Genomic DNA, 13,592 nt, shown 5'->3' with positions numbered 1-13,592 from the left:
TTGAGGAAAATTTCAGAGTTTAGCTCAGTCTAGTCATAAACTCTAGACAATTGTCTTTAGGGTTTATGTCTAGACAATCAAACTAGATATAAACCTTAAACAATCACTTATTGACACTATCAACACTAACACAGACACTAACACTTTCCTCCAAACCCACAGGCTCTATAGGAGCTTGGGCTGAAAGGCCTTATCAAAGTTCCTCCTTCATTGCCAAGACCCCCATGATTTGATCCCTCCCACCTATCCACTTTTAGGTCTTGCTACTTAAACAACAAATATCTTCCAGTTATGCAACTTCATGCACCATCTTACAAGGCCCAGCTCAAGCTCTACATCCTTTAGGAAGCATCCCCATGGGCCTTGCTGACCTCTCCTCTCTAAATGGTGGCTTGCACACCATCAGCGTTTAGACTTCCTGCCACCCCCTCCCCACACCAACATATACACACACTTTGCCCAGTTTTATAGACCTAACTTATGGGAGTGTGGTTGTATTGAAAGGGGATGTAAATTAAAGCATGGCTGCTCTCCAACTTTCTCCCACGACTGACCCATGAATGAATTTTATTTCAGGTCTTTACGTAGGAAAATCTTAGCGCTGTCAAAAGGAATTAGAATATCACCTTTAAATCATTTGGTTAACTCTCTCCATTTTTTACAAATGAGGAAATCAAGGCCCTGAGAAATGAAATCACTTACCTAATATACTAGCAGGTATTTGTCCTTACTATTTCACATGTAACAGTCACTTTGTCTCCCCCTGCCCCTTCCACTCCACCATTTACCACCTAAGTTCGTGAGGACAAATGTCATCATGTCTTGTGCATTTTCTGCATTCACAACAGCACCTACTGGTCTTCTCTTGTTTCTGAACAGGACCACATGGTGTGTGCTAAGGAAAGAATGGATTGAATTGAGCCCCCACAGAACCTGGACTCTTTGGAGGCCTGAATTTGGCCTCTGAGTGAATACTTGCCTTGGATTGACCCACTTAGCAGTGAACAGCAATGGGCCAAAAGAAACAAACCAAGTGTGTACTTTTGTTCGTCCAACTAGTTTATAAATACATACCATTTTATGCAAACATTGGTTGTAGTCCTTATCGCTTTGAACAGTCACAGAGTAGCCTCACTAAAAAATGTTTTAGGTGTACCTGGGTGGGTCAGTTGGTTCAGCATCCAACTCTTGATTTAGGCTCAGGTCATGACCTCATGGTTTGTGAGATCAAGCCCTACGTCAGGCTCTGCACTGAAAGCGCAGAGTCTGCTTGGGAATTTCTGTCTACATCTCTCTCTGTCCCTCCCCTGCTCTCTCCCTCTCTCTCTCAAAATAAATAAACAAGCATTAAAATATTTTAATTGGGTGTCCTCAGATCAAAAACCAGATCTTAGTCTGTGTTTCATGCAGCAATGAGAATAGAGTTGTTAAAAGTAAAGCACCAGACTGTCCTTGGTGGACAGTGCTGGGCTGAAGGAGAATTTCCCCCACAGCTCTATGCCTTAAATTGGCCTTAAAGAATAGTATCTGGGATCCTGTGCTGCCTTTGAGATAATAAAGAATCATTTTTAAAAGTGTGAAAATGAAGATTACTGTATATTATTATTAGATGACTTAAGGTAGTAGGGCACATAAAAATGGTACCACCTTTAAGATGTCAAGTGGAGATGAATTTATTTTGGTCTGTCCACAATGTGTCATCTGCTCCCCTTGAAACTATTTTTAAGACCTCTGGCCTGAGTTAAGGAAGTTGGTAGCCAGCAACAGGTGGAAGTGAGCTATGCTTGGATGGGACTTGATCCTGGATTTGGGATGCTTTGTACCATCCTATAGCAGTTGACCTGCCAACTACATAGCTTGGCTATTTCTATTTTTCTTAGCTTGGTCCTTACATGGCCACCCTCATTTTTAGAGGAGAGAGGTCTACTTCAGGCAGTGCCAGGCTACTACTTAATGAAAGCTAGTTTATATCCAAATAGGAACACTCTTCAAGGAGGAAGCAGGCCATTTATTTTAAGCATTAACCCAATCTTATTGATGAGCATCTTTCCCTGTGTTCAGGCAGTAAATGGGTTTAGTAGAATTAGTCATGGAATCTGAAACACTTTATTATTAAATATTGCAACTTCTGCCTCCCTCCCCATTTTCTCCAAAACGAACTGGTATCTGGGTAGGGGATCAGAAAGTAAGAGAAAGAACGAGTATGAGAATATTTGCCACTCATGATTTTTACCACCTTAGTTCTAGATAGAGAAACTTGGATATGGTTAGGTATAAGAGGGAGCAGTAATCCAAGTATAGTCATTAAGAATTAGAAATTTAGTTGTGAAGTTCCACTAATAATGTCCCTTTCCATGGAATCATTAGTTAATTATTGGCAAAGGTAGAGCCATTTCCCTGTGGAGAAGAGTAGGCAGGTAGGTATTCAAAACAGTAGGGCATCTTTACGGATATTATAAATGTCCAGGTGCCCAAAAGAATGTCCTGAAGCAATCTACAAGAGCACTCCCTTAAGCTATCTAAAACCCCTATTATTGAAGAATTCAACTTATCAGGTATCATATCTCCAAGAGGTCCCCGTTGCTGAGCTCTTTGAACTGAAGTTTTGCTTTTCCCCCCCAGCATGCAGGTTGGATAATAACAAATCCTATTTCTTTACTGTACGTGTGTATTTAATTAGTGACCACCCAAATTGGGCTCTTCTAAGTCAGGCTCGCAAACTTTGTTGAGGGAGTTTGTAAATATGCCAAGGACCAGGTGTCTGAGTAAGAAAATATAATCAGCTATTCTACTTCTTTTTCAGGTTTCACCGTGGTATATCAATGGCTCCAAGAACCAGCTCAGTTAAACTTGAGAAAGGAACAGGGATTGATAATGATGAGGTAAGAAGGGCCTTAGTAAATGTTTATGTGTAGTCTTTCTTTGGAGTTACTCTGAGTACTTTAGAAGTTGGGTTCACAAACTTCCTGTTGAAAAGCAAGAAGGGGTCAATATTTGTATAGAGAGCAAGGTTAATTTACCCTAATTTTATGAAAGGGACACAGAGACATAGAAAAGAGGCAGGGACATATCAGTGACAAATCAGGGCTAGAAGCCAGGGACCATAAACCTATCTTAGAAACCCTACTTAGCTAGGCTTTATGGCCACCTCTTGCAGCAAAACTCCACTGGGTAGTTTGGTTGCCTCCCCAGGTTTTTCATGTTCAAGTGAACTTTCCAGGCCAACTTTTATTTTACCAGCCACGATAGTGTAATTCAACATAAAACTAAAAACATATTCCACTTTGGACACTCCCATGGGTTTAGTCAACTGCTGTAGACTCCTTTGGAACTGAGATGCAATATCTCAGAAAAATTCAAGAGTAAAAACATTTTCTTTAGAGATTTTCTCCCCTAAAGTTAATTTTTAAAAACCTACAAAAGTCTTCACATCTTTCTCTCAAATTTTCCTGAGATCTCTATGATTCTAAATATATATATCATTTCTGTGAAATGGATTGTTCCCAAAGTGGATTGTTCCTAAGGTATCCTTGTTTTGAACAAAGGAATTTCAGTTCTCCAAAAATTAAATCATTACATCTTTGGATTTATTTCTTCTCATTGTTCCTAATGGAATGTATGGGATGGCTCTGATAGTCTTCCTTCTATCCCACAGCCCTCCCCAACCCCTGGGCATTGCCAGCTTCTGGCATTTTCCTCTAGGGGCATAATACCTTCCCCGTTGCACAGTTCTGTCCCATCCTTACACCTACCCTCTTTCCCCATTCACGTTCATGCTTTCCTCACCTCTCAGTGCACGTTCTGTTTCCTCTGCGCCTCATCTTACCATATCACCTCCTCGCGGGCATGGCAGTCCTTGGAAATGTTGATCCAAATACAGGATTGTGACTCCTCTTTTTCTGATTTCTGATTATGCCAAGCCCAAAGGAGGTAACTCAGCTTTTATTTCCTTCTGTCCTCATCCTTTTGACTCATCTTCGGATAAGTTAGGGCTGAGCTAGAGGCTAGGCAGTAACACCAGGGTCAGCAAAGGCGATGCAGCAGGCCCGGCAAATGTACAGCCATACATGGCACTCCACCAGTCTGCTCATCACCAGCACGTCCACCAGACACAACACTCCAGTAGTCTTCCAATCACCAGCACGTCCACCGGCAGAAAAATGCAAAGAAGTGGACAGAAGTATTACCAACATTCAGTTATTTTTTGCCAACACTTCTGGAAGAATCATGTGCTGTAGAAATATTCAAAAAAGCAAAATGCACCGTTATTTCTCTCTTCCTCTATATGCCTGCTTCCAGCTCGAAGGCAGTGATCCCCAGGGCTCCCTTGCACTACAACTCTTCAGTTATTGCCTTTTTATAACTTGCTTTTCTCCCTGAGAGAGTGTCATCCACATTGAGTTTCACTCCTGTAGAAATGGAAAAGGCAGAAGGAAGAGGTATGATCCTTTGGAGTGACTGGTCCCCATCTGAACTTTGATGCTGCCCTTTACCTACTTCCCTCTTCACAGCTTCATCTGACATTCATAAAGCAGGTCCACATTTTCCACGTAGAAACTTCCCTGGCAGGATGCCTCTGAACCTAGCTCTCCTTGCTTGTGCCTCGCACCCCAGAGTCCCAGGGTACAAAACTTGGAGTACTTTGTTCTTCTCACTTAATTTAAATTAGAGACCGGTTTTGAGTCAACCTAAGGTGAAGTAAGGAATGGAATGTTGTTTAGGATAGGTGCAACTCGAAACCACTGATTTCAATTATTGTCTCTAGATTTTTGATGCAGTCGGGCATTCAAAATTTGTTCTGAAGAATCTTCGGCAATACACAGTCCATCCAAATTTGGTAGGTTGAAAAAGCACTCATCCCCGCCAAGATCCTTAAGGGTTCAGCAGCAGGGCCCACTGCTAGAGTATCCCAAATGCCTCCTGGGGCCGCCAGCTTCTGTGACCGCGCAGATTCCTAGGACAGGAAAGCAGGGCTGTCGTAGGACACCAGGCCAGTGGCAGTGCCGGGTATGGTGATAGTGAGGGACAAGGGAGGGAATGGGAAGAAGGTGTTGGCTGCAGCTGATTTATTTTTAAGTTGAGAAGACCTATTTTTTTTTAATGTTTTATTTATTTCTAGGAGAGAGAGAGAGAGAGAGAGAGACAGCACGAGCAGGGGAGGGTCAGAGAGAGAGGGAGTCACAGACTGAAACAGGCTCCAGGCTCTGAGCTGGCAGTCAGCACAGAGCCCGACGCGGGGCTCGAACCCACGAACCGCGAGATCATGACCTGGGTGAAAGTCAGACGCTTAACCAACTAAGCCACCCGGGTGCCCTGAGAAGACCTATTTCTAATGGGAGGTATTCTGTTCTCTCCCTCGCCAATCCTCTGCCTCCCTCCTGGGGATGGAAAAGCAAATTTAGTGGGACTGTCCCTTCCCCCACCACATCTTAAATGACACGCAGTCTTTTGTGACTGCTTTTCCCCCACAAGGTCATGCTTATTGTGCATGTTAATGTGGTTGTGCCTGTGGAGAACCCTTGGTAAGTGGGAAGATGTAGAGAGGGGCTGTGTTGGTCTCCCGGAACAAGGAAGGAGCTTTGGTGTCCGGCAATCTCTCCCTTTGCCTCAAACAGACTTGTAGAGAAGGTCATTTGGGTTTAACATGGAAGTTTCTTTTTGCCTCATGGTGTTGGGCACGATGTTACACTTTTTCAGAAGAACTAAGTCATTTTGCTTCTTTTATGTGGGAACCTTTCCATCTCATTTCCTCGCCCCTTAGTCTATTTGTGGGGAATGTTCTGAGGGTAGAGAGGGACAGAGAGCATCAGCCATTTTCTGTAAAACAAATTTCAGAGCAGATTTGTTCAGCCACTGTGCACCCTCTGTCCCTTCCCTACAGAGGCAGAAAACCAGGCAATCGATTCATTAATCTTCTCTTGATCTAATCCCTTTGTCTTTCTGGAAACCTCTGTGTTGCTCAGGCCCAGTACTATGAGCCTTTGAAGCCCACTGCCCTGCAGAAATTCCTGACTCGAGACAGGAAAATCAAAAGCTTCATGTTAAAAGTAATAGAGTATGATCAGGACAAGACTTTACTGATTCTGACCAACAATCCACTTCCCTGCCCATTCGACCAGCAAGGAAAAAACATCGCACCAAAATACTTTCCCAAGGAATTGCTGCTCAAGGTAATGGCACCTGGGAAGCTTCCTGGCACCTTGAGGAATGAGGAGGTAGCTTGAAGAAGGGAATGAAATGAACATGGAAGATGGTATCAGGAACCCTCTTCTTCCTCCTTATTCCTTTCCATATATTTTACACACAAAGAATCTGGAGAGCCTGGGAAGGCTCAGAACCAGAATTGCACAAGCTTGTGTCCTGAAACTTCATTGCGTGGAGAAAAGAGGGTCCTAATTAGAAACTGTTCCTCCCTGGCCAAAGACATTTAGTTTGTAATTACCCAAAGGTGAACTAGCCACTGGTTTTCTGGTTGAGTATAAAGTAGCAAAGGATAAATCAGGAAATGAAGAATGAAAAACAGAAATAACTAAATGGGAAATGGGTAAAGGATTACACTTTACGCCCACGGCTTTTGGGTGTCAGAGGAAGGGGAGAGGAACACACCAGAGGATTTACCATCACAACAGCCAGACGTTTGGGACTTGGTTCTACACTGCACAAGTTCATGTTCAATCGGGTAAACAATTGCTGAACAAACACTAAGCAAAGAACTAAAATATGCTTTCAGGACAGTTTCTATCTTGAAGGAACTTGGAGACTGGTAGGAGAGACTGATCAATAAATGAGAAATATAAAAGTTATTATAATATGCCAGGATATATGGATAACAAAAGGCTATGCAAGATACAGAACTAACATAGAGTTTAGCATCTTTGTCGGAGGAAAGGGAGTGATCTGGGAGATTTTACAGAGGAGACGATCCTTGACAAAAGAGGAGAATGTCCTCATCAGAGGGAAAGGTAGACACATGAAGACACAAGAAAGTGAGGTGCATTTAGGGAGATGTCAGAGAGTAAATGGCAGGACATAAAAGGTATAATCAAATTGGCATTTTTAGAACAACCGTTTTTTTTTTTTTGGAGGTTGGGAGAAAGATGTGTTCATTGTGGAAGAGATGCAAGTCAGAAAGATTAGTTGTGATGTTACTACAAAAGCTAAGGGGAGAGATGCTGAAGAATTGAACTAAATTAATAGCAGAGGAAGTGAAGAAAATCAATTTAAAAGATATTTAGGAATCGGGATCTAAAAAAGATCTTGACAGCCTTGAGAGCAGGCCTAATACAACAAGAAGAAATTAAATAAAGTGAAAGTGCAAACAAAAGAATCTAATTATAACAGAAATTACCTAAGACAGACCCTTGTAATATAGCATGGAGAATTTGAGGTTAGTATTTCCTTAGTTGCTAGATGAATGGCAGTAAAAGATTCCTCTCCAAATGGGGAATAAAATGGTACTATGCAATGATATATGCTGCACATAGGCTAATGAGCTAATCCCTTGCCTATGGTCTCTTGAGTCTCAGAATCTGTGCCCTTTGAACTTAAACTCAGTGGTTACTTCTCATGGTGATGTGGGTAACGTACACTGAGAGGGGCACAAATGCCAGGCCAGATTGTCCTGCTCAAGGTATAGAAGGAAATATACAAGACTATCATGTAACTTGGTGCAAGACGGGATTTCTCCCAACACCTTGTGCAAATTACGTGCAGGACCTGATCATATTCATGAGCAAATTGTGCTACCAGCCAAATTGTATTAATAGACAGGGTTAAGGCACTGATTGTCAAAGACTGACACCATGGTATTTCTATGGACTATCTGGGTCAAGTTCAAGAAGGGTATGCCCAATATCTAGAATGCTTCTTTCATGTTCATACTGCAACCCCCACCCCCCTTCTCTTGCCTGACAAGAGTGACAGTCTTTAGGGAGCCAAAAGAAGCGTTGTTTTGCTATACCAGGACATGTGTGTTAGAAGATGGTGGGTTCCAGCAGGCAAGTTGAAGAATGGAGATGGCATGTCTATCATGGTGATCACTATTCTCACAGCCCCTTCTAAGGGAAATGAAATGGCTCCACCATAGTCCATGAAGAAAAGGATGTTTTGAGAGATCCCCTTTTGTACAACTGACTGGGACCTGAGGTGGGGGGCGGGGGGGCGGGGGGGACACCAGAGCCAGTGAAGCAAACTTCATAGGCTGATCAGTAACCTGTGGTGTAGACTGGTACTCCCAAATGAAAGCACACAATCTCCAAATCCAGTAACCAAGCCAACACCAAAACTAGCCAACCTACCAACAACCCAAATCCACAGGCCAACAGAATCCTGCTTCCAGGCATCTGGATCGGGAAAGGGGAAGATCGAGGGGGTGAGAGTGAAAGCTGATGGGGGAGGTGGTGAGAGGGGAAGGAGGGTAGCGTCAGGAACATGAAGGCAGAGGAGGGGCAGGTTGAAGTTGCAGGAAAATAGAAGGATACAGAGTAAAGGTAGGGAATGAACACACAGAGAGAGGGAGGCAGACAGGAAGAAAGTAGGAGACAGGCTAATGATACGGTGCTAGAAACAAGGCACACAAACTCATGCTGTTGTAGACCTTAGCTAGCACTGTCTTGGATTCTATATACTTTTCTGTTCTTGGTTTTCTGTTGTGAGATCTAGCTCTGCAGAGTTTCTTCTCTTTTTGTGGCCAGATTATTAGCTATGTCTTCGTTCCTAAGCACATGCGTGTTTACAGTAAAATCTCTATCTGTTGAGGTAACGTGAATGGAAGTTCCTCAAAACTGGAAGAGCTTAAAGAGAACAAATACAGAATTTAAAAGACATGGTTCAACAGGAAGTTTTTGGTTTTTTTTTTTTTTAATGTTTTATTTATTTCTAGTAGAGAGAGAGACAGTGTGAGCAGGGGAGGTTCAGAGAGAGAGGGTGTCACAGACTGAAACAGGCTCCAGGCTCTGAGCCGGCAGCCAGCACAGAGCCCGACGCGGGGCTCGAACCCACGAACCGCGAGATCATGACCTAAGCGAAAGTCGGACGCTCAACCGACTAAGCCACCCAGGCTCCCCAGTTTTTGGATTTTTAAAAGAGGCTTTAAAATTCTATGAGAAGAAGCTCACTGTGTGTCGTTGAATCCGCCTGGTCATTCATTTGTTCTTTCATTCATTTGACTAGTATTTATGGAGCACCTCCTTTATGTCAGGCACTGTTATGGGTAGTAGGGATATATCAGTGAGTATGCCAAGGTCCGCCTGAATGGAGTTTAATTCTAGTGAGGCAGACAGACCATAAGCAAGCAAACAATCACACAGATACTGTATAATGTGTAAGTGCCATGACCAAGGAGGATAAGGGAATGGAGCACGATGGGTGTGGGGGGCGATTTTAGATGGTGTAGTTAGGCAAGGCTCTTGGAAGAGGTGATGACATTTGAAGTAAGGCTTTAGCAGGGCAATAGGATGTGTCCTGCAGTTGCTAGCATAATTGTTTTCATTCAAGATTGTGGCATATTTGGGAGACTATAAACGATCATTTTCTCAAATGAGAAAAATCAGGAGAAGAGGGAGCCTAAAACCATATCACATGAAGAAAAGTTCAATATATTGGCAATGTTGAGCCTAAAAGAAGAGAACAAGCTTAGGAGGGACGTGACAGATCTCCTCAAGTTCAATCCAGAAGAGACATTGGATTTGTTCTGTTTGAGCTGCAGGGTCAAAGTTACAGGGAGAGAGCCAACAGCTGAGCAAAGATGAAATAGGTAGGGCTTTTAGGTGTAGGAAGATTGACCATTTGGTAGTAATACTGTGGAGGGGATAAGGATGAATGGTTAGACTGAATGACCTTTAAGAGCTTTTCTGAAAGTCTTTGATTCTATGACCTTTAGTAATGGTGAAATTATTACTTTACAAAACATCCCATTCCATGACCTTTTCACTGCAGACAGAGAAGGGAATGTGAATGAGGCAGTCATCTTTGAGAAAGGAAGGTATAGTCCCATGGATCTATTTCCCAATTTAGTACCAAATGCTTGGCTTCCTAAAGGATTCACCAATTGAATCCTTCTCAAAACCAAGTAAATTTCTCTGCCATTCACTTCAAAGGGCCACTGGGCAAGTCCAGTCAATTACTTAAGAAACTGACCAAGCTTTGGACAAGTTCTCTGACAACAAAGCAAATAGGTACACCAGTTCCCACACCCCCCTCTCCCACCCCAGCCCTTATCTGTGGTTTACCTTTCCAGGGTTTAAGTTACCCACAATCAACCTCAGTCCCCACAGAGGCTGCTGATCCTGAAGCAGATGGTCCTCCTTCAACAGCAGCCTAATGCTAAGTCACAGTGCATCCACCTTTCCTTCATTTCATTTCCTCATGTAGGCATTTTATCATCTTACATCATCACAGGAAGAAGGGTCGGTACAATACGATATTTTTAGAGAGAGACAGCACATTCATGAAACTTTTGTTACACAATACATTATAATTATTCTATCTCATTGGTTATTGTCATGAATCCCTTACTGTGCCTAATTTATAAATTAAACATTATCATAAATATGTATGTATAGGAAAAAATATAGTCAATATCTAAGGCTCGGCACTCTGCATGGTTTTAGGCACCCACGGGGAGTCTTGCAATGTATCTTCCATGGATAAGGGGGGGTCTAGTGTTTAGCCCACTTAGGGAACGGCTTCCTTTTCTTTTGGTTTCAGTCCCCACGTGCCCCCTCTGGCAGGGTCTGTTGCATCATTTTAGAGGAATTGAAGCTCAGTCCGGGAACTTAGTTCAGTCCCACGGGTTCAGCTTCCTCCTTCACTTACTCTTCTTCCCTCTGCTGTAGGAAGGTTATCAGCACAAACCTCCTGAGAACTCCTGCCTACCCCTGATGTCTCAGAAAAAAAAGTCAAGATTTGAGCTGAAACCAACCTTTCCTGTGACCTTGCTGGATGATCCTACATCCAAGCAAGAACAGTGGTTTAGGTGAACATTTTCTTTCCTCTCTTTTCCTTATTCAAGTTACTATCTCTTTTCATCACAATTTAACAAAAACTGTTGATTGTAAGAAATATATGTAATTGCATACTAATGAGACCACTTCCCTACATGACCCCCATCCTCATTTAGACCCTAATGAGAGAAAGTAACACAAAACTAAGGTTTTTCTCTAAAACTGATTTTCAAGAGTGACAAGAAGTACTCAAAGAGCTCTAAGAGAAACAGAACAAAATTTTCTCCAGGGCATGTAAAGGGCTGTAGCTTAGGAGCAAGGTCCTATGAGAGTTCATTTGAAACAAGTTAGAGGGGCAGCCCACATCTAATTTGGGGAAGAGATAAGAGACTCTGGAGTTCCTTCACGGGTTTACAATGCTAGGTTCTAGAAACTTCCCTTCCACTGAGCAATACTCCCACCAATGAACACCCTCTAGTCACGGTCCTTTCTTGACTAGTTCCATTAACCCCCTGCCTTAGGATCTACTAAATGAGCTTTCTTTGTGAAGGTTTTCCACCGACGATGATTTCAAGAATGACGGGAAGTATTTGAAGGTCTATGCTTTGCAGAAACAGAAAAAAATGTACCCCCAGCTCAACTTTGCTTCCGTCTGTGAAAGAGATAGGAAGAAAGAAGGTAAGCTGCTTTCTTTCGAAGCAAGGTCTTACAGATCTGAGATGTGAGCAGGAGGGGGCAACCTTTTGGGGACAAGAGATAAAGAGGTTCTGGAGGCTATTTTCCCTTGTAGTATGGAAGCTAACAACTGTTAATAGGCCCAGGTGGCACTGGGCTTTGGATCCTGTTTAAACTCGTAAATTTCAAGAAAGCTTTAGTGTGGTGTTCCCAACTACATCACCTACCATTCTAATAGTTTTGGCTATACTGATGTGTTATTGGCCCTGTTGCTTATATAATGTTTTCCTTTAAAAGGTTTTTTGTTTTTTGTTTTCTTTTTAAAAGTGTTTATTTTGAGAGAGCTGGGGGGATGGGGAGGAGGGCAGAAAGAGGGAGAGAGTGAGAATCCCAAGCAGGCTAAGTGCTGTCAGTGCGGTGACTGAGACAGGGCTCAAACCCAGGAACCGTGAGATCATGACCTGAGCCAAAATCAAGAGTTGGATGCTCAACTAACTGAGCCATCCAGGTGCCCGTTTGTTTTTGTGTGTGTGTTCCTGTCCTAATACTATATCATTGACATCATGGTTTTGATATACTAGTTATATTTTGTTCTGACATACACTTAGTCAAAATATAATAATTAAAAGTTAAAATGTAAATTGGGTAGATCATTAACAGGTTCTTGCCTGTTAATGATCTACCCAATTTACATTTCTAAACAGAACACTTAATATCTCAGTCCGCAGCAATTATTAGATTTCTGGTAACTTTAGTTTCCCTCAAGAAAAGTGAGCACATACTTACTTTACTTAGTATCTAAAGGGCCCATCGTGGTGCTTTCCCTAAAGAATGTGGCTGTGAAGTTGAAACAAAGTCTCCACTTCACGCAAAAGAGACGGCCAGCAGCCCCTCCTTCTGCCAATAGCAAATCACTTTCCATGTTTAAGAGGCATCCAAATAAAGATTACACAAAGAAAGTCTGGATGGGGCCTTAATTGGATGGGGCCTGATTAGAAGGCCATCCAGGAGGGAGGGGACAGGACATGAATTAAGGTGATCACAGTAGGAATAAGGATACCGATTCAAGGGATATTTACAAGGCATAGTGCATCCAAAACATGGGGAGGGATGGAAGCAAGAAGAGCCTGCGATGGAAGCTTCCAAGAACAGGCAGACGTTGATAGAAACTCTGGATAAAATGATGACACTGAAGCCAAAGGTAGGAACATTTTTTAGTTACACTCCAGGGAGAACTGACAACCACCTACACTTTAGGAAAAGACTAAGAAAAATATGATGAATACAAGTGAATGAACCTTAGTAAGAGTTACCTGAGTGTCAACCCGGTGGCAGATGGAATCATTTAAAGGGGATAGGATGAAACAGGGAAGACTCTAAACTGGCAGTGTTTTAAACTCGGTTTTGATGAAGGGAAGGGATCCAGAACTATAAAGAAGGTTGGACGCGGTAGTACGTGATCCAAACTTTACCCTCTTGCTAAACATAAAGGCCAGCTCTCTGGTCGCTCCAAGTAGGTCTCTTTCTTGCCTCACTTTGAGTGTCCTTTCAGATCCTCTGGGATGTCCACATTCACCAAGGTGCCCTGTGCTTTGTTGCAGTCGCCAAGTCAGGGAGTGACATGCCGACTTCCAAGATGATTTGGGAACCACTAACCCTTTCATCTCTCCTGGAGAAGAAACCCACCAAAACTGTACCAGGGGAGAACGCCTTCCGCAACGGAAGGGCCCAGCAGTGGATTATAAAAAACGCCACTGTCATCAACTGAAAACAAACCCCCCAGGCCTCTCCCCTCAGCCTCCAGAGACTAAGGGGCCTGCGGAAGTCGCCATCCACGACGTGCCAACCAAATAAAATCGCTTTCTGCTTGCTCTGCGCTTGGGTCGCCCGGTGGCTGGCTGGGTGGGCCTGGACTCACCCTGGCTGCGACCCTTTGCTTTAGGGGCCAGGACGCAGCCCCGGGGGCCTAGAGCC

At 43.1% G+C, this 13,592-nt stretch overlaps 1 protein-coding gene across 1 annotated transcript; it reads left to right on the top strand.

The window, feature by feature from the left end:
• The first annotated feature begins 879 nt into the window (after nucleotides 1-879).
• TSGA13 (testis specific 13) lies at nucleotides 880-13,489 on the top strand. The gene is made up of 7 exons (XM_039243218.1): nucleotides 880-1,033; nucleotides 2,804-2,882; nucleotides 4,766-4,837; nucleotides 5,964-6,170; nucleotides 10,836-10,975; nucleotides 11,494-11,621; nucleotides 13,220-13,489. The coding sequence occupies exons 1-7, from the start codon at nucleotides 1,011-1,013 to the stop codon at nucleotides 13,384-13,386; spliced, it is 816 nt and encodes a 271-aa protein (XP_039099149.1). The 5' UTR covers nucleotides 880-1,010; the 3' UTR covers nucleotides 13,387-13,489.
• The last annotated feature ends 103 nt before the right edge of the window (nucleotides 13,490-13,592 follow it).

This window comes from Hyaena hyaena, unplaced genomic scaffold, assembly GCF_003009895.1.
Source record: "Hyaena hyaena isolate Hyena2069 unplaced genomic scaffold, ASM300989v1 scaffold_8, whole genome shotgun sequence".
Classification (NCBI taxonomy): Eukaryota; Metazoa; Chordata; class Mammalia; order Carnivora; family Hyaenidae; genus Hyaena; species Hyaena hyaena.
This window is presented reverse-complemented; position numbering and strand designations above follow the sequence as displayed.